The 24,345-nt window shown below is 34.6% G+C and overlaps 1 protein-coding gene across 6 annotated transcripts in view; it reads right to left on the bottom strand.

Annotated features, from left to right (window-relative positions):
- Positions 1 to 24,345, bottom strand: part of ULK4 (unc-51 like kinase 4) — a 249,154-nt gene that overhangs the window by 155,677 nt on the left and 69,132 nt on the right. For all 6 annotated transcript variants that reach the window (XM_074898136.1, XM_074898138.1, XM_074898133.1 and 3 more), the window contains exons 21-26: positions 23,444 to 23,571; positions 15,155 to 15,288; positions 11,135 to 11,256; positions 10,745 to 10,801; positions 7,491 to 7,542; positions 7,305 to 7,399 (exon numbers count right to left, since the gene is read on the bottom strand). In XM_074898136.1, coding sequence (XP_074754237.1) covers positions 7,305 to 7,399; positions 7,491 to 7,542; positions 10,745 to 10,801; positions 11,135 to 11,256; positions 15,155 to 15,288; positions 23,444 to 23,571 — 588 coding nt within the window. The remainder of the gene's footprint in view (positions 1 to 7,304; positions 7,400 to 7,490; positions 7,543 to 10,744; positions 10,802 to 11,134; positions 11,257 to 15,154; positions 15,289 to 23,443; positions 23,572 to 24,345) is intronic.

Below are 24,345 nucleotides of genomic sequence, written 5' to 3'. Positions count from 1 at the left end.
AAGGGAGAAGCAAGTGTTAAATTGTACATGAACCTTAAATCAGATACTTCCTAACTCTGCAACCCTCAACTTCTCTCCATGCCATTTGGGTCACTGTTTTTTACTGATGTGTACACAGATTTGTAAACAAGATATGAATTAAGAAAGTAATCACTGAAGTGAAATAAACTGAAGTGTAATAGTACATAAAATATTTTTAATAAATTCACCAGTGAATTGCACAAGTTTCTGTAAGTTATGTATACAGAAACATGGTATTAGTATTCTAGCATTTTCTAGAGGTATTCAAATAAATAGAAGAATACTCAGACAAGAATTACTTCTTTTAAAATGACTGCTGACAACTACGTGGAATCAAATCTCCACATATACATGAAGATAGTCAGATATTTTTCTTGTTTCAGTCTATCACTAAGATTGCTTACTTTAAAAAGTGGGAAGTATTCTTTTTTAAGGTGGAACAGACTAGATACTTTGAATATGATAATAGCTATATCTGGGTTTCTACCATCTTCTAAAATAGCCTGATATCCACTTCATGACAAATCCCTAACTGCACAAAGCCACCATTGTATAATTCTGTAAAAATGACATTCAAAGGCCATGCTGCCACAAATGTGCTGTTATCAGTACCCAAAATAGCAATGAAATACTAGAAACTTACACACACACCCCCCATTTATATCTCCCAGCTATAATACATAAGTACAGGACCAAACAAAAATGTAGCTCAAACCTGGTAATCCTGCTTCTGACAATTGGAAAGGAATAGAAAAAAAGAGTAGGAGAAATAGACCAAGCATAAAGCACAACTCTAGTTTCTAATAGATAAACTCTTGAGTTAAGAAACTTCCTAAAATGATAAGCTATCTGTATTTTTGCATTTTATAATGCTTACTAGCCTTCTCTCCCTTACATTTGTCCAATCCTATCTTAAATGTATTTATACTTTTAGCATGTGTAACACCTACAGCACTGAATTCCACACACTTCAATTATGCTTTATGAAAAGGCACTTTCTTGCTTATTTTAAAGCAGCTAACTTGATACCCACTTATTCTTATTTTATGAAAACCATGAATAATTATTTCAAATTCATCTTATCCATGCCATTCATAATGCTAAACTCTCAAGTCTTTTGCTTCCAAGCTGAAGTTCTTATCTACTCAGTCCCTCCTTGCATTATCAAGCTGTACTTTATCTTGTTAAGCTTCATTCCCTTTGAGGGTGAATGACCACAAGTGCATTCAGTATTCAAGACCTGAGGGCACCATGGATTTACCATGGCATAGTGATGTTTTCTGCTTTTTTGTCTGATCTTTTACCAGTCATTTCTAATAATCTAGTTGTCTTTCTGATTACTGCTGAGTATAAAGCTATCATTTTCTTAGAAAAATTATGCTAAAATATCTCCAGAACAGTTACAAGTAGTTTAGAGCCTGACAGTGTATATGCATAGTTGGAATGATTTTTCCCCATGTGCGTCACTTGACATTTATCAGTATTGAATTGCATGTCATCTTATTGTCCTTTCACTCTATCTTGAAACCTCTGTAACTCTTCTGTCAGTTTTAATTTTTACTACTGTGAATAATTTAGTGTCATCAGTCAGTTCTGTCACCTCCCTATTCATTCTCTTTTCTGGATTAGTTATAAATAGCACATGTTGCAACACAGAGCTTTGTAAGGCACTATTCTTAATATACCTAGATTTTAAAAAACTGATCTCTATTCTCTACTTAGTAAATTTTAACTGGTTAGAAGAAGTTGATCTTTCAGAGGGTAAGAGGGAAGGGCCACTGATGAATTTCAAGAGAACTTGGTGCATGACTTTGTCAAAAACTTTTTGGAAAACCAAGTATACTATTGAAAACCATACCATCTGTCTCCTCAACATTCCTGATTTTTGCAAGGAAAACTCTACTAGTGAGGTATGAGTACAGAGAAAAAGCTGTACTTGCTTTTCTACAGTATTTTATTACTTACAAAAATCAGATCTTTTGAAAACAAGGCATAAATTTTATACAAATTCTTCTGCAAAATCCGTATGTTACTTTAACCCTTAAAAGAGAAAGAGAGAAAAGCCACAGTTTCAAAGTAATGTATTCATCAGCTACTAGGAGAGTCTTGAAAGAGAAAACTGTCATTTCAGTCCTTCTCTTCTTGTCTCCACTGTTCAGGAGATGTCAGACATAAGGCCCGCACCCTAAATATATGTGCCTGCTTTCTTAGAAACAAACATTGCCTCAGCTTTACTTTACCTCACAAACAAAGTCCAAGTTTCACAAATACCCATAGAAAGTAGTTCTAACACTGCAAGGGCTCACAGTGGAAGGATACAATACACTAAATCCCTGCTTAGCAGGAGGTATCCCCTAAGCATGATGATGGAGAACTAAACTTCCATTCACTTGTGCTTGCCAGCAAGGATGAATTCAACTATTCAACATAGACATACAACCACTATGTATTAATGAAATAGCATATAACCAAACTTACCCATTATCTCCTACAACTTGAGCTATGTTTATACGGATAGATTAACCCTCTTCTCTAGGCCACAGAACTTACCTTAATATGGATAACATTATGGACCTAAAAAAATAATCTCTCCCTGGATTAAAAATGAGTTTCAGAGTTTGTCAAATCAGTGCTTAAGGCCAAAGCCTTGACATTTGCTGTTACACTGGCTGGACAGAAAAAGTAAGCATGCTTAAAGCCTGGTCCAGAGGCATTTGTGAACCATGCTGTTCTCAAGTGAAAATCAGAACTTGGAATTAAACTAACATAAAGAAACTATACTATCACTTCCACGCAACTATGGTATCCAAACTCACAAGTGACTAAGCCCATTACTTTACTTCCAGAGATTTTTCAAGAGGTATCTGGTTCTTTTTAGTGTGCATATGTTTAACTTACAACTACTGATAAATAAATGCTCCTTATTCACTATTCATAGAATCGTTTAAGTTGGAAAAGACCTTTAAATTCAATTCAAAGCAGAATGTACCAAAGCAAAGACCATCAGCTCCCAAACCCTTTTTTTTCCCAGTCCCATGTAAGATCAGCAACATCCAACAGCACCATGACATTTATTCTCATTAAAATTCCACATACAGTTATTGCTGAAAGTGACCATGGAATTAAGATCATGCTGCCTTCAAATTTCTTAAAGCATTTGCTGGAGGCACCGCATGCTCCTCAGTGTTTAATATTGCCAGTAATCTCTCAGAATGTAACAGAAAAAAAACAATCTAATGCATGTTACAATGAACTGGGGAGAAGGATGACATCTCTGTAATTTTTTTTTGTTTTTTTTAAAAAGTCATCAGAACTTCAGAATCTTCATTGAGGTGTTTGTTTTTTTTTTTTCTTCTGGGAAGAGACAGCACTGATTGACTGACTCGATATGTCAGTTAGTACAGAATGGGTTTCACAAAAAGTCTCACGTCATGTGGATGAGCTTAATGGACAGAAAGCCACATGTGGTATAGAATTTTAATCCATTTGAAAAGAGAAAGTGATTGAAGAAATGCTGTACAGTATGTTCATATAGTCATACCCTACACTAACAAAATTAAGGTGTCAGAACAGCCTGTGGATGAAGAACACCACCAATGCTGAATCAAGAAAAGACTAAGACGAGCAGAAAAGACTGCTTGCAGAAGTTTCTAACTCTTGTGTTGTGATCTTTGGTGAAAACCATAGCTCTTATATTGTCAACAAGTAGATTTCCATGTCATACTGCTTTTCCCTTGACTTCTCTTCAAGCAACTCATCGTTTGGGGTGCTTTTATTTTAGCCTGATTTTCAAAAGTAAGTTTTAAAACCTTGAAGAGAATCACTGCTGACAATTTTTGCCTCAACCAGAGAAGAACTTTCACGCTTTGGGTAAAACATCATCTGTGCACATTTGTGGGAGTTAGTCAGCGTATAGAAAGGACTTCCACGAGAACTCTCTGCCATCATAAACCTCATCACTTCTCAAAGTGCTCTGAATTAGCATACATCCTTTTTTTCAGGCAAATATACTTACCAGAGAAAATAAAATGCAAATGATAGTGAGCACAGAATTCTTTCAGTTAATTATCTAAACCTTTATGAAAATTTGAAAATAAATATTATTATAACACTTATTATCTGAATTTAATAAATACTTTTCCATTTAGGTGTTTGGAGAAGACAGGCAGTTGCACTTGTGTCAGTTTAAGAAACCAGGGTTTATATTCCACTGCAGTCTATAGAGACTCTTTTGATGGTCTTCATCATCATATTTGTGTACCTGAAAATCTACAGTTTTGTCAAAATTTGCAGGTCACGCTTACTGTTAGTCTTTATATCTTGTTAAAATGCACACAACTGCATGCAAGATTAAATTACTGCTCACTTATGGCTTTCATTTGAGCACTTTCAATTAATTTCCCTTGACTTTATCACACTTAGCAATATATAATACAGTTGGTGCCCACAGAAATTAATCTCCTCAATAACTGACTTCAGGTTGATGGAAAGCAGAAATTCGATCACAAAAAAAAAAAAAAATCAATGTGCTCAATCTTCTTTGTTCAAGGTACAAAGGCAAATCAAAGATGAACTAAAACCCCGAACAAGTAATTATTTTCTTCTTGAAGTGGAAAAGATCCTGAAACGTTGCTCTTAAATTCCTATTAACTTATACAATTTCCATTGCAGCTAAACTAAAACCAGAACTGAACTGAAAAAACTTACTGGTTCTGCTTGCTTAATGTAACCTCACTTTTTATTACCTTCATTAAAAATGCATTTAATCTCTGATTAGAGACTTTAAAGCAATGTCACAGTCATAGTGGAAAAAATGCATCCTGTCAGAAGGTTTTGGCCTTCCCCCCACCCCCTGCATAAAATACTGTTTATAAACACCTAAATGAGCATCCAGGCTTCAGAGATCAGCCTAAAATACACATTTCTCTCCAGTAAAAGAGTTTCCTATTAACCACTGTTATACATAAATATTGATCTGGAAGCTCAAACATGCCTTGCTTCAACTTTTTAAAAAAGCACTAAGTTCCACTGGGTGCTGGCATTTATATTCATAGATTCCAGTCATGCTCAGTGAGCAGCAATTAGAAGATATCCCTTGAGTAACAGCAATTCTAAAAATATTCTGTATGCATCATAGAAGATGAAGTACCACTTTCCTCTAAAGTAATGTATGCTGTACATTCAAGTATAATTAGCCCACTAGACTTCGTAAATAGTATTAAACTAATTACTGTTTGCACCACTAGTGGCAGATGTGGTTAGAGATTATTAATTACAGTGGACAATTTCTTGAATTTAACATACCAAATACAAGGCAATTTATCCACTTTATTTTGTGTCTGAATGGCTATTTGCTGAGTGTCAGGAGGGCTCTTTTAAATTAGGAAGAACTGTTATTATGAAAATGAGCGAGTGAAGTAATAGATTTTCTTTTCTCAAAAAAAAAAAAAAAGCTGTTTATTGACAAGGATATAATTATTTTTAGTTAATAAATTCCAGTATATACCTAATTTAAATCAGGGAAACTATTCTACATAAATGGTATGTGGCATAAATTTGCAAGCACTGGACAGGCAGGAAGTTTTATCTCGAGCTACATAAGGTTAATTGATGTGCTCAGATGGATTTTAAATAAACATCTAAAACTTTCAACATATGTGATTAAGTAAACTGTTCCCCCAAAATTTAGATACTTACATAAAACTCACCTACTGCTAGCCAGGGGTTACTTAAAAGAGAGTAGAATAGTCATTCCCTGGCTTCAATATAATGTTCTGCCAAATGTGGGGATGAGAGCAGGAAAGAGTTGTAAAGGTGAGCTGACTCCTTGGTGCTACTTTTTCAGAGGAGAACTCCCAGACCATTAAAGTTTAAACAGCTAGGGGAATTTTATTTAATGTGCTGACACAAGGTATTGCCATTTCAGTAAATGTTGGAGCTCCATAAAAAAATGGTACGTATTTCTGTCAATATAAGACACACTGATAACCCACAGAAGTAAAATGATGATTTTTGAAAATTGAGGTGATTCTAGAATTGATACAGTCATAATACAGCGACTTGCAAGCTGACAGGCTAGTAGGGAGATATCAATAGGCATTCATACCTCACCTACTTTTACATTTCTTTTCTAGAACATCATTTGCCATATTACTTGAAAGTAAATGGAACTGCTCAGTTCTGTACTATTTCCCCTCTGACTATTAAGTGGTTAGATTTTTGTGTATAAGGACCATTTTCTTGAATACCACTCTTTCAAGAGCATTAATGAAAATAAACATTAAACTTAATTAAATTCCAATATATATTTTTAATTTTACAATTTTCACTTATTAAGACTACATAATCTAAATACTCAAACAATAAGCATACTAAATTGGATTCAATTTCTAAATCCACTTAATTTCTAAGATCACCCATTCTTGTCTAGCACAATTCCTAAGATTACTCATGTAGTACAATTTGCGAGTGCCTTTCTAGATTTATGTGCTATATTGAGTGTGTCCTTAATTGCCCTAACTGCAATACAAACACATAAATTTCAATTTGAATTAAATGGTCACCCCAGTAAGTATGGTGGGTTATACTTCTGGTGAGAATTCAGGCACAAAAATGCATTGGTACAGGCTACAATGATTTGTCAATGATTCAAACAATCTGACCTACTGATTTGCTGACAACTGTTTCATAACATAATTGTTCTGGCTTCAGCTAGCTTAGCTCACTGTAAATCATTTAAACAAACACTTCAAAGAAAACAAAACTTAGTGATGCAAGAAGCTTACAGTATGTGGGTCTACTAATTGTAACAACATTTTTAGTAAACAAAAAAAACCCCATAACCACCATAACTGCTATTGATTGTCTCATGAGAAAGAGTACTGATGGAACGGGATCTTCAACCCTCAGAGGTGGTCTTTCCAAGCTATGTTAAAAGCATAATGACAAATGAAGTGGTGAAATTTGCACTAATGTATAGCAACATACTTGCTTTGAGGAAGAAGACTTACACAATTCAAGTGTATATTTATACGAAAATTATTTTAATAGCTGCTATTTCTAAACTTTAAGCTCTTCTTATTCTTCCTCTAACTTCTCAACTAAATACAGTAAACTGAGTCTTGATGCCTTGCTGCTTCTTTGAAAATAAGGATTTTTCTGTCACATAGATCTACAATACATTTTAAGCCATATTTTAAATAGTTTCTGAATCTTCAAAACATTCTATTTATCAATGGAATTAGGAATTAGCCTACAACTATTTAATTTGTTGTCAGACTTACAGTCAAGCGATGGATTGTCAACAAGACAGGATGCTGTGTTACTGCTTGAAAGATTGATAAAGTAGTCTTAATCAATTCTTCTGATGCAGATTGACCTATTGGGAAAAATCATCATATTTCTTTATAAAATACAACAGTTATAATGCCCGCATATAGAAGTACTGCAATATCATAAAGTTACATTACCTATTGCTCCATCCAAGTTTGTTTCTCCTGAATCTATCGATATGATAAAGTTCTGGAGAAGAGGCAGTATTTATGTTAAAACACTTTAGAAACAAAAATTAAGAGTAATCACTGAATAATTACAACATGAAATTCTTTAAGGGACTGTGTAAATACAAAATGTTAATGCACCCACATTAGGAAACAATGTCATAATAATAAAGATATGAAAGACTGAAAGCATTCATGATCTAGCTGTTATAACAATTTTTCAAGTCTGTAATGCTGCTGGACACTTCAACGTAGAGTACAGTAAGGACTATTACTCTGACTAATGTCAGGAATTATAACATTTCCAGCTAAATAGACAGTAATTAAATGTCTTTATTGTAACAGAAAATTGTAATTACTTAGAAGACTTTCAATTACCTTGGACATGGCTATGTTAAAATAACTCAAAAAAATGACCAAAGGCCTTCCAGAAAATGCAGTTTTCTACCATTTTTTTGATCTCCATACATACTACTACACACACTACAGATACTGTTACAGACAGAAGAACGTAAAAAAAATGCATAATCTTCTATTAAAAATCACCCAAATTAGTCACCATTTTTTGGAACAGGGATAATGAAATGTTAATAATCTGTGTTAAGTAAACACAGTACAATTAGACCCATAATTCTTTTGCCTTTAATCTTGATTTCACTCTTTTGCTTTCACTTCTATGCATAGCTGTTTATTTCATAGGGGATAAAAAAAGACATTAACATTTTCTAGAGAAGAAAAAATTCTCAGCAGAATTTGTAGTATGCTCTTTTTTACTAATGCATTATTTACTACACAGAGATTTTACCATGGATAAACATCTTTCTCATTTTCAATTTGCACACATATCTATTTATTTATATAATGTAAAGTATTAAGAAAATTATGCTTGGTTTATATTTCACTATCAATTAAAGTTTTGTTATTGTATATTAAATTGCACAAGTGTCTACTTGGGTTATCTTTTTCTCAGTATGTAAGAAACATCTGAAGGATTCTTCTCTAATTAAAATACAGTTAGAAACTAATTAAATATTTCATAATTTAAATGCATCTCAGAGGCAGTCAAAAAACAACAGATTCTTTTAAAAAAAGTTATTTTATCTTCCTGATCATCTGAAAAAAATTACTAGTTATTATCTAATTAACTTGTATTGGAAGAGAGTAAATTATTTTGCTTGCTCATTTAAGACAGTTTCACACTTAACCACAGCCTCAAGACCAATTTGGAAAAATCAATACAGTTGGTGTAAAAATTGTTCTGGCTACTAATGCTTATTTCCTTAATTTTATATTAGAAACACAAAAAGATGATGTATTTATAAAAAAAAAAAAACAAAACAGCTACCAAGGGGTTTTTAAGCAACAGAGAGGAATGGTGCATGTATTCCACTTCGGGTGAGCCTGTGTCCTAAGCACTCCACTAGGAGCCTACTATTATCTGTGCCTTTGGGGCAGAGAATGTCCTCCATGTATTCCTGTTCACAGCTGAAAACATGAAAGGACTGTCCGGCCTCCCTCTCAATTTCTTTGCACACCACCACTGAAAATTACAGTGATGATGGAAATAACTTCAAAGCAGGAAGAAAAAAAAATTCTCAATGAACAACAGTTGCAGGAAAATAACTACTCTTCCTTCCAGATACCAAGCACACATCTTTCCATTCCAAATAATTTCTTATTGTTAAGAGTAAGATTTCTGAATAAATCACATACACAAACAAAAAAAAGAGGAAAAAAAAAAAAACAAAAAAACAAAAAACCTGAAAGACTGACTTGTTAAAGTCTTAGAAACTTCAATTATAGCACAGCGCTTCAAAAAAAGCACAAGCTGAAGATCGAATGGCCCTTTATAGATGTCAGTGGGAATGCTGGTAAACACAAAATTCCAGAGTAGAATGTTGCCTGGTAGAATGGATAGTTACTCTTCCAGAAGTAATTTTATTAGTCATATCATAATACAGTTATATAAAATGGATTCAAATTTGATAATAATTTTTCAGATATACTACTTCCCTCCCTTTTTCATGTGTAAATTGAAATAGTATATGTAAGTTCCTGAATTGCCTTGTTCAATGGAGACAGAACAACAAGATGCAGGAAACATTCAGTAATCTTTCCCTCCTTGATCTGAGAGGAAAGCTGTACTAGTATAACTAGCCTGACTTCCTCAGTCAAGTTCAAGCAAGCTGGAGTAACATCAAAAGAAAATTTATGTTGTACCTGGTCTGCTTTACCTGTCTTGTTGACAGAAGAATTTCACCTTCTAGAAGGTTGATCCAAAACCATTAATAAATCTACTGCCTAGTTGCAAATGTTTCAAAGAGATAGAAGGCTTTGTAATTCAACAGCTACAGATTTAAAGTTTTTTTCTTCATTCTAATGCTAATTTAATACAAATATTTTAGCAGACCTAAATTAAACCCACATTTTCTTGGAATCAAGAGTCAAAGGAGAAAGAGAAGTGAATCTGAATGGTAAACTTTAATCTAGCTGTTTGTGGTGAAGCATTTCTTCATGTTACTGTGGAAGTAAATACCTAGTTCTCATTTATGAACCCATATACTTAAAAGTATTTGCTTAACTCTGAAACACAACTTTGGAATATGTTTTTTTCTCATTTAGCAGAAACAACTGCTTTCATATGAGGAAATTACAACAGTACTACTTCATTTTTGCTGTACTATCATATGACACAGTTAAAAAGTTAATTTTCTATTGCTAATATCATAAACAGGTTGTAGATGTTAACACGAGACAAATATCTTAGCTCTGTAGCTTACAACACTCAGCTTTTCATCAACTATATACAGAATAAAGCCACTGGCAAAAAGAAAAAGGTGGCAGAAGGAAAGAATACCTTAAATATAGATTACATTATAAGATCTTTCGACTCATAAAATACTAGCATAAAATTCTAGAAAGAATATTCTGTGTAATTCAGAGATAAAGTACAGAGGAAATTCTCAGTTTATCAGACATATGCAGAGTTTCTCTATATTTGAACACAGGACAGCATATTTTCCCTTTGACCCAACAGAATACTACAGAAAATATTTTCTGATAACATATAAAGTTGTGAATATAATCAAAGCTTAACTTTTATATTCAGAATAAAGTTCTCTCTACAATTTATAAATGTAATTTTATTACATTAAAATAATTCCCCAAATGTTATGCATATGTATATTTTGCAAACAAGTTTTAACTTGGATGGTTATACTCACAAGTAAAGTCCCATAGTTGAAAAGAAACTCCTCTGTGACTATCTGGGGACGAAATACCTATTTGAGTTTAGCAAAAGTTGAAAAAAATACATTAAATGCATATCTTATGACCAGAGAAAGTAAAATGTGTATTTCACAGCCATGTTAGAAAAGGAGGATGAAATACGTATTTACTTCTATCATTAGAGTTGTCTTACAATGTGCAAAAAATAAGGCTTACATCTTTAATGTTGCTACATAGCTGGAATGCTCATCAACATATCTACATGTTACTAAAAGTTCTATTTTATCCATTCTGATCATAATCAGCAAAAATCAGATCTTGGGAAACTGCAAGAGTTTATCCTTTATTTAACAATTTTTTAGGGTGAAAAAAAAAAATATATCTACCTGGGATGCTACAAGATGAAACACTACAGGCATCATAGGAAGGGACATCTTCAGCTGTTTGGCCTGAACTGTTGATGGATGTTTACGTCCAGAGACATTAGTTAAAGCAGTGAGAATGTCACCTACAGAGAACAACATTTCAGACTAATCTAACATAACTGCTTTACTAAACAAAAGTAAATGACATATAAAACATCTCTGTTCCAGTATTCTCTGTTCAAGCCCATCTTCTCCCTCCTGCTGGAATCAGTGTTCATGTTACTGCATGACAAAGCAGGCTGATCCAGCACTTTTCTCTCCTAGCTCAGTGTTCAGCCAGGCCAATTTCCTGCTCTGGCTACAGGGACAGGCGTGCAAATGTCACCTCTGGCAAAATGGTGAGGATAGAAATATAAGGCAGGTGTAGAAGCAAAGATCAAATTACCCCTCTTGGCAGGGTGGACTTACGTTGGCCTTACGTGGCTACATATGCATAGAATTATACTCTTGAAATTCTATGGATGCAATTCTGTTTCCAGTGAAACAAAAAGCAAAATTCTCATGACTTCCAGCTGACCAAGAGCTGAATTCACCATGAGTAGTGGGTGACATAATCCTCAAGCAGTATGTTTTTCCTGCAGCACAGTACAACTGGGAAAAAGAAACAAATATTCTCTCCCCCCGCACTTCCAAAAGATCCCTTCACCAGCCGTGCACACACACACACACATATTCATACACAATGGTTAACAATTATGCAAGTAACCTAAAGCAATAGGAATTTGCACGTTCTCATGAAAGAGGTAGCAGCAGGTCAATGAGAGAACTTAGTTGCCTCCTTAACAAACCTCAGACATAATAACGAGGGAACAAAATTTTAATTGCAATATTGAAAGTTATACTTCAAACATCAGAGGAGATATAAAATCAAGGAACATTTTGCTAAATTTGTGTTGCATTAACTATTGTCTCAGAATAGCAAGACCTCTCCTGCATGGGATAAAGAACAGGAGCAGCAGAAGCAGCAGCAGCATTGTTGGAATGGGCTGCTCAGGGAGGTGATGGAGGTTTTTTTCCCTAATGAGAGAGCTGCACAGAAATGTAAAAAGGAAATCACGTAGAAATTAAACAAATAAAGGACAGGATTTGGTATTTTATACGATTTTCATGCCAGAAAAGGCCTTTCCTTCCAGAGTAAGTCACAGAGTTTATTCATGTTGAATAATACCAGTGCTTTTCTTCTGCTCGCATGGAGTTCAATTTTCAACATAAGCAGAAATGACAGAGCCTAGTACTGAAGTAGGTTGTAAAAATACCTAGCCTTAAAGATTTGACTCATTCTATAATATACTGCCCAAGAAAAGGAAAACATTGCCTAAAACTCTCCAAATACATAAACCAAAATCTTGGTTTTTTCATCAATACATTTTTGTTTTGGATTACTCACAATATTGTAATACAGCAAGACCTCTCTGTGGTTACCAACAAATAATTCATTGAACAATCTACTCTCTTTCTATGTTTTAAGGCCTATATAATCATCACATTTGTAAATTTTTCAGTTGATAAATAAGTTAAATATTATAAATGTAGAAATAGAATTACTTTCTTACCTACAACAACTGAAAACTTTTTAAATTATATAAAAGATTAACAATTTAATTTGTTTAAATGTATCTTTAAGGACAATTTCTTCAACTTTTAAATCTATTTGGTTTATAGCTACATCTGGTGGAAGAAGATGGGATCAGTAAGGATCTTACATAAATGCATATTAAAAAAGCCAGCTAAGATTAATTCTAAATCAACAGTTAAACTGCTTTCAACTGTTCCAGTTTGCAAATCTGGTTATTTTTCTTAGGAGCCCATAGCTTTTACCTCCTCAAGCAGAACACATTCCTTCATCAGAGCATTAAAAAGGCTTCTGAAACACATGGACAAATATGGACAGATAGCTTAATCTTAATAAAAACAATCAACACACAAATCTAGTTTGGAAAGGAAAACAAAGTGTAAAAATTATGCACTATATATCAGTTGTCAACAATGCATTGAAATTGTGCATTGGTAGTAAAAAAACCAGCAGAGTACATGTTAAAGCAATTGATGTATTATGTATTTAAATGACAGTAACTATGTATTTGATGTATGGCACTTTCAGCTTCTGAGGAAATATCAGAGCCTACTATATTAGTTGCATATAGTACATACAGACAGAAGGACTTGATTTTTTGCCTCCAACATTTATAGTCTGAGACTTCCAAATCCTGAAAAATAGCCAATATACAAATCTGGTGTTTAGTTTGAAAAAAAGAGATCATGTATTTGCAGCAAGGCAAAAATCCGCATTGTCATAGGAAGTAAAGTTTCTTTTAAAATAGCAGCATGACATTTAGGTCTACTGACCTTTGCAGTGCTACCATTTCATTTTCAATATTCTAGTGATAATGTAGAGAAGATGAAAAACAAATCAGGCATCATCTCATCAGAAAATAATTTTATGAAAAAATGTTTTATTATTTAATGACAAAGTATACACAATCAGGGTTGGTTTTGCTCCCTTTCTTTTCTTGAATACTCAGTGCATTTCCTTCCTTGTCTTCCTATTTAGATTATTCTGTGGGAGGTCTCATCCACCAGAAGTTTTAATAAGAATTTTACTGATGATTCAGACTGGCCACACCAATCTTAAGACTTTCTTCTTTCTTCATTCTTGTCTCCTTCCCTCCTCTTTATCCATCCCTTCTCCTCTCCATCCTTCCCTCCACTCAGTTCCTTCCCTTCTCCTCCCCACACTTTCCTTCCTTTTCTTCCTCTCCTCCTCTCTTCCCTTCCCTCCCTAACTCCCTTCCTTCCCTTCTTCCTTCACTCACTCCTAATTAACTTTTTCAAATAAAAACATCATCTTTCCTCATATAACATATAGCACAGTTTTTTTCCAGGAAGAACAATCCCACCATTCTTACTCATCTAGAGTAATTTGTGACATTTCTTTCATTCAGTGTCAATCCTACGTTCAAATCTCACCAACAGGTCCTCCTCATTTTTTCAAGATTTTATCTACTACTATTGTACAAACGGCCAAAACTCTCACCCTGCTTCATCACCTTCTCCTGACTGCCTCCCCAGACTCTAGAATTAATTTCTTTCTTCTCCAGTTTCTTCTCTGTTTGCCCAGTGAGTCCAAATTATGCCTTACAGTTTGCAGCTTTTGTCCTATTTGCACGCACGCCTTTCCCTGTTCCTTCTGCAAGTCCCCTCTTCACCAGTACCTCATACCCCACTGCACCTTTTGAGCATATTTAATGATGACAGGACTTTAGCTGCTATACCCAAGCAGATTTCCGTTTGAACATATGAGAACAAAGTTCAAAGTAGTTTTATTATTCCAAGGGCTCAAATACTAGTTAACTTTGAGCAGATATTCACAAAATTGTCCAAATGCACAAAAGCTACTTTTCTGAAACTTCAAGTCCTTATTCCTAAGTATAAGGGATGGGCTGAGGTAGCACTGATGTTGTCTCTGAGAAAATCTTTCCATCTTTTCTTATGCATGAGCATATCAGTTTCAGACAACTAGAACAACTGAAATATCTAGGCTGAAATTTTCCAGAAAATTTGCCTGAAGCAAATACTCAACGCATCAGTTTCAGTGTAAGTGATCAACACATATTCACAGGTATGCCCTGTTGCATCTCTCCTAGCTCTGAGCTTTATGAGGCAAATTTGCTTTTAGGTTTTTCTATGTTTGGAATATCTTTAGAACATCATTGATAAAATTTCTGGTATGTTTGAGCCTTACTCCTGACTGAGTTGATGGGACTTATCGTTCAACAAATACAAAGCATTAATATAGGAAATCATGCATTCCAATTAAAAAAATCTGATTATGACATAACAAAAAAACTTAATGAAGCTGATATCATGCAGACTTTACATAATTAGACAACACAGTCTTTCCACCTCTGTATGTAAGGAGATACTTGTTTCTTGAGAGAGTAAGCAAAGCTAAGATTTGTTCAGTTAACCAACTGAATTTACCTAGAATTCCTGGCACCTCTTGTACGATGTGATAGATGAGAAGATCCAGGCATTTTGACAGGTATTCACTGCCACCTTGCTGCTCTTTTCCTGGTGTAGTCTTTCTGCTGTCTCTTTCAATATACATCACGAGCCTACATTTAAGCAAGTGCAAAACATTACCTCTCATAACAAAAAAAAAAATGACACTATCTCAAAAATACTACTGAACCAGACATTTCTACTATCTGTGGTTAGAATCAAGATGATACATTAGTTCTGGTTCTATAATTTTGTTGAAATTTTAGACTTTCCCTTTCAAATAAATCAATTTTTAAAATAACACAAAAGGCTGAATCAAGGAACGAGAGGAAAGAAACCCTTAAGCTACTGTAAGTACAACTCTATCTATTTAAGTGAATACATGATGCTAATATAAGGAGTGATTCCCTCTTGCAGACTTAGAAAGAAAGACTAATTTTAAAATACACTTTAATTTGAAATACATGACCAATATGCACAATATGAGCAAAAGACTAAAGACATTCATTTTCAACATGTAAGAATTTCAAAAGCAAGAATAATTTAAGTCAATGTAATAAGAGATCAATCTTTCAGTCAAGAGAAGTCATACTACATAAATCATACTACACCCTATCAAAATGTTAACACTAGTTAGAATGGCCATATTGAAAGAGATAAAAGTCCAAACTAGCTTTACACCTTTCTCTAGAAATCTGGTGTTCAAGATTTCAAAGGACAAACTCAATGCTTACATTTTAACTGATAAGTGCTGTGCAGCTATGTTGTTCTGCAGAATGACATTTCTCATAGTAAACTGTGGTAAGTTATTTATTAGCCATTGGCTAACTTACAAGAGATTGCTTTAATAATACACCCATAACAAAATGCTTGAGGCAATATTTTTAAATGCTTATTTGAATAGACAGAAGGGCCAGACTTCCCTTTAGGGGCATAATATTGACATTTGTTTCACATTTGAACTCCCTGGGGGTCCTGTGCAAAGACCCATCGGTCCCTGGTGAGTGAAATCCATGCTCTGGATTTTAAGATACTTCTTTACTTTAAGATACTACTTTACTTTAAGATACTTCAGTATTATCTCTTTTTTTAAAAAAATAACATTCTTATAATCAATGTTCTTTTATGGAAGTATGAAAATAACTTATTTAAACTGCCTCAAGTGTACATAGGAAAACTGCAGGACTCACAAACACAAAATTTAATCCTAGGAAGTGTCTACTTCAATCAAAAAGCTGATTTACTCAATGAAGTAAAAACTACTTAGGAATGCATTTTTCAGGATTAGGTCTCCAAACAATGCATCATTGCTATGGAATACTAAACCCACCTTATCCTTCCTGAACTGTGCGACAGAGACAAAGAGAGAGATAAATCAAAAGACCCATTCAGTAAATACCTTTCACCTCTGCAATAGCCCAGATGCAACATTCAGCTGCACTTCCCAGAGACTATGGGGCATCTTTTATCTGTCTTGCAATCTCTGGAAATTGTATTAAATTACAAGGAGTTTTGATCTGTCAGGTAGAAGAGAACTTAAAAATCTGACACCTCAAATAGAATTTTCCTTAAAAGGCTTTAAGCTTCTTTATTATAAAACATTTAATGTTTTAAATTAAAATGGTAGAAAATCCTCTAGCCTTTCCAGACAACCAAGTAATTTTTACTCAAAAACTGTTTAACTTTGAACAAAGACATGACAAAAGATCAGAGTTTGCATGGATTTTTTTCTTTAAGAAAACACTTCCATGATTTAACAACCACCTGATTCTATACAGAAACAAGTTTAGATCTGTTTAAGATTTACATAAAGTAGGCTGAGTAGACTTCAACATAAGTGGTTTTATTGATGGGGGGCGAAGGGGGTTCATTTTTTAAAAGCATGTTCTATTAGTTAATCACAGTTGACAGGTATTAACAAAGTATGTTAATTTATTCTGAGCGAGGAAAGATACAAAAGTTATGTAATCTCTTGAGTTCTCTTTTGTTGTGTTGTCTTTCCCATCACAAAATTATACAGAATCAAAGAATGGTTTGGGTTGGAAGGGACCTCAAAGATCATCTGATTCCAACCCCCTGCCATGGGCAGGGACACCTTCCACTAGCCCAGGTTGCTCAAAGCCCCGTCCAACCTGGCCTTGAACACTGCCAGGGAGGGGGCAGCCACAGCTTCTCTGGGCAACATGTTTCAGGGTCTTACCACCCTCACAGTAAAGATTTAAATCTATCCTCTTTCAGTTTAAAACTGTTACCTCTCATCCTACCATTTCACTCCCTGATAAAGAGTCCCTCCCCATCTTTCCTGTAACCCCCATTAAGTATTGGAAGGCCACTATAAGGTCTTCTTGGAACCTTCTTGAGGCTGAACTACCCCAACTCTCTCAGCCTGTCCTCACAGGGGAGGTGCTCCAGCCCCCTGATCATCTTCATGTCCTCCTCTGGACTTGCTCCAACAGGTCCATGTCCTTCTTATGTTGGAGAGCCCAGAGCTGGACACAGGACTGCAGGTGGGGTCTCATGAGAGCAAAGTAGATAGGGAGAATCACCTCCCTCGACCTGCTGACCACACTTCTCTTGATGCAGCCCAGGATATGGTTTTCCTGGCTGCAAGCGCACAGTGCTAGCTCACGTTCAGTTTTTCATCTACCAACATCCCCAAGTCCTTCTCCACAGGGCTGTTCTCAATCCACTCATCGCCCAGTCTGCATTTGTTCTTGGGATTGCACTGACCCAATCACCTCCTTACTTCCCATGTGCCCTAGCATAGTTTCCAGGAGGATCTGCTCCATGATCTTACCAGGCCTGTAGTTTCCCAGGTCTTCCTTTTTTCCCTTTTAAAAATCAGGTTTACATTTCCCCTTTTCCAGTCATCAGGAACTTCACCGGACTGCCACGACTTATCAAATATGATGGACAGTGGCATAACCACTTCATCCACCAGTTCCCTCAGGATCCATGGATGCATCTCATCAGGTCCCATGGACTTGTGCACCTTCAGTTCCTTAGATGGTCTTGAACCTGATCTTCTCCTACAGTGGGCAGTTCTTAATTCTCCCAGTCCCCATCTTTGCCTTCTGAGTCTTGGGCAGTGTGACTGGAGCACTTGCCAGTGAAGACTGAAGCACAAAAGTCATTGAGTAGATCAGCCTTGTCCATATCCTAGGTAACCAGGTCCCCCGTTTCCTTCTGGAGAAGGCTCACATTTTCACTAGTCTTCCTTTTATCACCGATGTACCTATAGAAGCTCTTCTTGTTGCCCGTGACATCCATGGTCAGTTTTAATTCTATCAGGGCTTTGGTCTTCCTTAACCTGATCCCTGGCTGCTCCGACAGTTTCTCCATATTCCTCCCAGGCTACCTGTCCTTGCTTCCACCCTCTGTAGGCTTCCTTGTTGTGTCTGAGTTTGTCCAGGAGCTCCTGACAGAATTCTTCTGAAATTGCCATTCACACAAAGATTTTCTAAAAATACACATAACTATTTTTTCCCTGATACTACTGTTCAACTAAACATTTTCTGAAGAAATTGTACATATCCGTATATAGGCAGGAAAGCATCAGTATCTCTTTTTTCAACAAATTCCTCAGTCATATGTAGAACAATTAATCAGTTACTTTTATTTCCCGAAGAATCTCAGTGTCCCGTCTAATGGGAAAAACTATGCCTATGGAAATACATTTATTCAATTCATATAATGCATACACTTGTCTTGCACTTAACAATACATGAAAAAATATGTAGGTGGTACTATAAATATGATGAGAAATAAACCAGTCTATGAAGCCAGGTTTTATTTTTAAAAAATTTCTTCAAGTATCTGTATTGTATGTTATTGTAATCAGTGAGCTTCTACACAATAAAGTAAAACAACCTAAATTTTCTGAGAAAAGACATGAAGAAGTGGAGCAAAAAGGAGAGAATTTCAGAGTTAACAGTCCTGAGTAACAGGAATGGGAATGAGGTCTACTACTTAAAAAAGGTAACAGCTGTTCACTTGTAAAGATGATCAACATGAAAAAAGAAAATATAGTCAAAATTTAGAAGACTGAGCAGACAGTCTTGGTAAGACATGGTCTTCAAATATACATAAGTCACTGTAAAAGGAAAAAAAATACATTGTTTTCTGTGCTTAACCTGTAGCATTGAAATTTCAATGAAAAAATAACAAGAATTTTTGAATGTTAAGAACACCTAACAATTAGAACAGCTGCCAAAAAGAGGTCATGGAACACCCACCAATTTCCACCAATCATTAAAAAATATTTCTCAAGAATAACAGACCTTGACCTGGATCAGAAAGGCAACCTCTCAAAGTCTCTTTAAGAACTATTTTCTAAAATTCATTTAATTCCTTTCTATCAGTGACATTTACCCTCAACATCCTTAAAATCAGCTTATATATCAATAAAGTTCAGCTACAACTTTACCAGCATCTCAACAGGGGAAAAAAAAAAAATGCATGTGGCCACCAGATGACTGAACCTAAAAACAGGAGTTCACTCAATAGCAGACTTCTCCTACTTCTCCCTTCAGTTCATTAAGTTCACAGAGAATGACAGGCCTCCAAGAAACTAAAAAATATCTTGCATTCTCTGAAGTCCATTACATATACAGTCCATTTATTCTAATAATTCAAGGACACGTTTTCAGTCAACCTCTGCTAATAGAAAAGGATGATGATCTTTGAAGGATGTTTAACATAGATGTATTGTTTATTTTACAGAGATGCAACACTGGATGGCAGATCATACTAGTAAGAAGGGTCAATCCCTTCTTTTCACCTTTTATATTTTTTGTTGTTGGGGTTTTTTTGCTGGTTTTTGATGGGGTTTTTGTTTTTTTTTTTTTTAAGTTTGATACGAGCTGTCTGGGTTTTTCTTCATGAAATCACTGACTTGTCTAATTGTTCCTTCCTGCCTTCCATTTCCATGTTTTCCCATCTGACTAAGAACCAAGCTTTTCTGTTCTTTTTCTGACTATTTTTCTAGGCCAATCTTAAACATGTAAGGCCAAAAGGCTATTCCAGATGTCAGTTTGTGATAGGTCTCCAAATAAAGTTTTTTCTTTGAGGGAATATACAAGATCTGAAAATTTAAAAGATATGGGAGGTGGGGACAGATAACAAGAGAAAGATTTTGCTTAGAAGTTATGCTTTTGTGCTAGTTAGGCTTTTGCAGACTGCATAAATCTGGCAGGAATACTACCCTATCTTTCCACAAGTGTCCATCTCTGCAGAAAGTAGAAAAAGAGGTTTAAATAAATTCTTTAGGGAGGAAGTTCAATCTTCAGGGCAGTCTCCAATTAGGAAAGTCTCTGAAACCATTTAGATCCAGAAAGAACAATTCAGTGAGACAAATCAGAAATTACTACTAGATCAGAAAAGGATTAGATTATACATGTCAACAAAACTTCAGATTGTATCCCTCCCCTCATGAACAGGTAGTCTGCCTTTGCAAATCACGGAGAGAATAAGGAAACTAGAAAACTCAGGGTGATTAGCAAAAGAAATTAATTTGCATATTATAAACAAAAAAGTGCTATTTCAGCCTAAAAGGTCTCATATCTTCTCTAGATGTATCACATGTTGAAGAACAAAAGGTATGTAATGAACTACCATGAGACAGGTAAAAAAAAGAATAACAGGTGAATTGTACCAATGTTGTGTGAGAAAAAATTCACTTCAAAATTACATTTGGTATGACATATAAATGCTTTTCATCTGCAGATCTTGAAATCTCATAGTACTTTGGAAAGTCCCAGTGGAATTTCCTCAGTGACACCCATTGTCAAGCTCTTGAATTACACATTCCCACCACAACTGATTTTATAATTTAAAAACACACTACAACAGATTAAGAGAATTTGGGTTTGAATTTGGTTTTGAAAAAAAAAGTAATTCACAAAAATTTCTGCAAACACATATATAATTTTGATTACTAAACTAAAAGCCTTTTCCAATGCCAAACTGAACATTTAACTTGAAGCTGTAGAGATACATGCAGTGTTGCCATAAAAGTTATTACTGTTTTATCATCTGCATCATATCCTTTAACTGATGCACACTGAAAAAATGCCTTATATTGATTATCATAAACAGATTTTATAATCTAAAGCAACATAAATCCTGTTACAGGCATTAGCTGCAACCTCTAAAGACAAATGAGTAAGTAGAAATTATGCACATTTTACTACATACTCTTTGTATTTCTCAAATCAAAGACCTTCATAAAGAGAATTTGAGTATATCAAGCATTTTCAATAGTTATCCAACTGATTACTGCTTACTGTACTAGCAATATTGAATTTACAAGTCTTAATTTTGAAGTAACTTTTCTGTCACAGAACTGGAGACATTTAACTAAAATACTTCAACAAGAATTCAACAGTATAAGACAAAAAACAACCATCATCTCTGCCAGGCTTAATAAAAATCTTCCAGAGTTCACAATATTATTAAAGTAGTTGTTTCCACATATAATGGGTTATTTCTCCTCTCTCATCTGACTACAGCCATCTTATTTTCTGTATGTAAGAGAAAGGTTTTATTCTAGATGATCTATCCTGACAAGAGATATACTGCTCACTGAAGAACAATTATGTAGAAAACATAAAAAAATTAAGAAAAACATTTAATTCAATAAAGCTGCTATAAGGCTTGTCTATTGTTTCACCTAATGTGTTAGATTATGTATCAGTCCCTAATCAGCTCTGTCTGGAGCATCACAATAAAACAGCAAGATAAAGGCAAAATTCACAATACAAAATAACATCCCAAATTCACAACACATTCTCATCAGAAAGGCTGCTCATTGGAAAGCATTATAAAAAAAGAGATCAAATCACTGATATTTATTAAAGTTCTCCTTCACATAATACCTTAGGTATAAATTAACAAATTGTAACTGTCAGTACAGGACTTCTATCAGACATTTCTCCAAACATACAGCTCAGTTCTCTGTGCTGTAACAAGCATATGAATAGCAGCAGTCATTAAAAATGCAACCCTTCAAAAAGTCACAAATCATTAAAGACATTTTACACTAACCAGAACATATCACCTGATAAAACATTTCTGGAAGTGTAAAGAGATACACATGAAAAAGAAACTTGGATTCAGTATTTATTCTCTATGATCTACAAAAATTGGGATATCTACAGATTCGTATGTGAGTGGAAGGTTATATAATGACAGCACCCCACGAGATGTCCCCTCACAATGGCTTCATGGTATAACTCACCTTCTACTTCCAAGCCAGCCCTTTAGCTCCAATGCATAGGTCTTAATTCTTCTCAAACATCAATATAAGATATAAAGTTATATTTGCTGTAAATGTAGTTAGATTTACATATATCCACAAGCCTCATCCTTTTTTACTTTCAGTTCCAGACCTGCTTTATTCCAATACCATAAAAACTGGGTTTACACCACATTTTGCTTTTCTTCATAATGAACAGTGGAAGACATAAATCCTAAATAAAATTTCTTCCATCTGACTTCTCCAATCACCTCTGAAACATGGTGATAATTTACATTCTAACACAGTCTAATTTCCTCTTGTCTAATACGGGAATGTTTTTGTGCCATCAGAAGACACAAAAATTCAAGTAACTATTCCACTGTGAATCAAATATAATTTTAGACCAATCATTTCTTGCAAAGTATTTTAAAACACAGAAACAAATAAAACATTTAATGTAAAAGTCACGGGAATTCAGTGATCATTATATCATAGAACCATAGAATGGTTGGGGTTGGAAGGGACCTTAAAGATTGTCTAGTTCTTGCCATGGAGGGATATAAATCACTCCAACAACACATATAGACAAGAAATATTATTTTACCTTGAATGTGCCTATATACTGAAAAGACTATGGATTATACCACACCCTAAAATGAGGAAGGTACATGACAGACCTTTTTATTTTGCTTTCCCACCAATAGCAACAACTCGCTGTTGCAGTATTTGTTTTGCCTTACCCAGAGCAAAATCTGCTCCTTGCTAATGCTCACTAGGACTACAAGTTACTTTAAAAGACAGACTCTCCCTGTAAGACAGTGGTTTCCCCTTACAAGTAATCATCACCTGATAACCCCAGACAAAAGAGAACACCCTTTTTTTATATTCTTATGAACAAAAGGATTCATATTACACAGAAGATTGTTCACTTCAAAAACATTAGCTCAAAATCACCACACATTTTAATGTATTCCAGGTACGACTTTGAAAATAAGCGTTACATCTCCAATTATCTTCTATTATCACTTTACCTTGCTTGACAACTGAGTAGCAACATCCTCCTGTTGTTAATTAAAACTTGTAGCAGGACCAGAAAGGATTTCGCTCGAATAAAAGTTGAAGGACTTTCAAGTAAATGAGTAATTGTAGTCACAAAATCCTTTGTGGAAATAAACACAAAAATATGAATATTATTTTATGGGAAAAGGTTATTTGCACCATATACATTTAAAACTTGCTCATTTTCATGTGCATTCTGCAATAGTAAGGTACTTTTCATGCCACTCATAGCAAAATTTAAAAACCAAACCCACCAAAACCAAAACAACAAAATCCATAAAACACTACTAAATAAATTCTCTCTGGACCAGTGCAAAGCTGCTTTGTACATCTTCTCAAGAGCTGCAATAAGTAAACACTACCTTATGTACTATGTCCAAAATGGTACAAAATGAACTGCAAAATATGATAGGACTAAATGTCACACCTTAAAATGTCTTACCTTAAGGATGAATGTAAAATATTTTAATATATTTATTTTAAAAGAATACTAAAGGATTTTCAGAATACATAAATAATTCAGCACAAATATGATTAGATGTCTACCTATTAATTCCCATATATGCAGGAAGAATAAAAACAACACCTTTGTTGGATACAATCATGTCTACAATCCTAAATCATACAACAGATGCTCCAAAATAGATGGCAAAACTGTTTCTACTTTCTCTGATTGTTCTTATTTAATTTTATTTTGGGTTTATAAAGTGAAGAACACCTTTTCAACACCTTGGGAACAACCCAAATTAGGACTTGGAAAGAAAGAAAGAAAGAAGGATAAACTGCAAGCAGTAAGGGCCATGAGTTTCCTAATCCACTGACCATTCTCCATTCCTATGATCAATTCAATTTATAAGAAGCTAAGATCCTTGCT

Source organism: Athene noctua, chromosome 2 (genome assembly GCF_965140245.1).
Source record: "Athene noctua chromosome 2, bAthNoc1.hap1.1, whole genome shotgun sequence".
Lineage (NCBI taxonomy): Eukaryota > Metazoa > Chordata > Aves > Strigiformes > Strigidae > Athene > Athene noctua.
The sequence above is the reverse complement of the archived record's forward strand: the minus strand, read 5'-3'. Positions and strand labels throughout refer to the sequence as shown.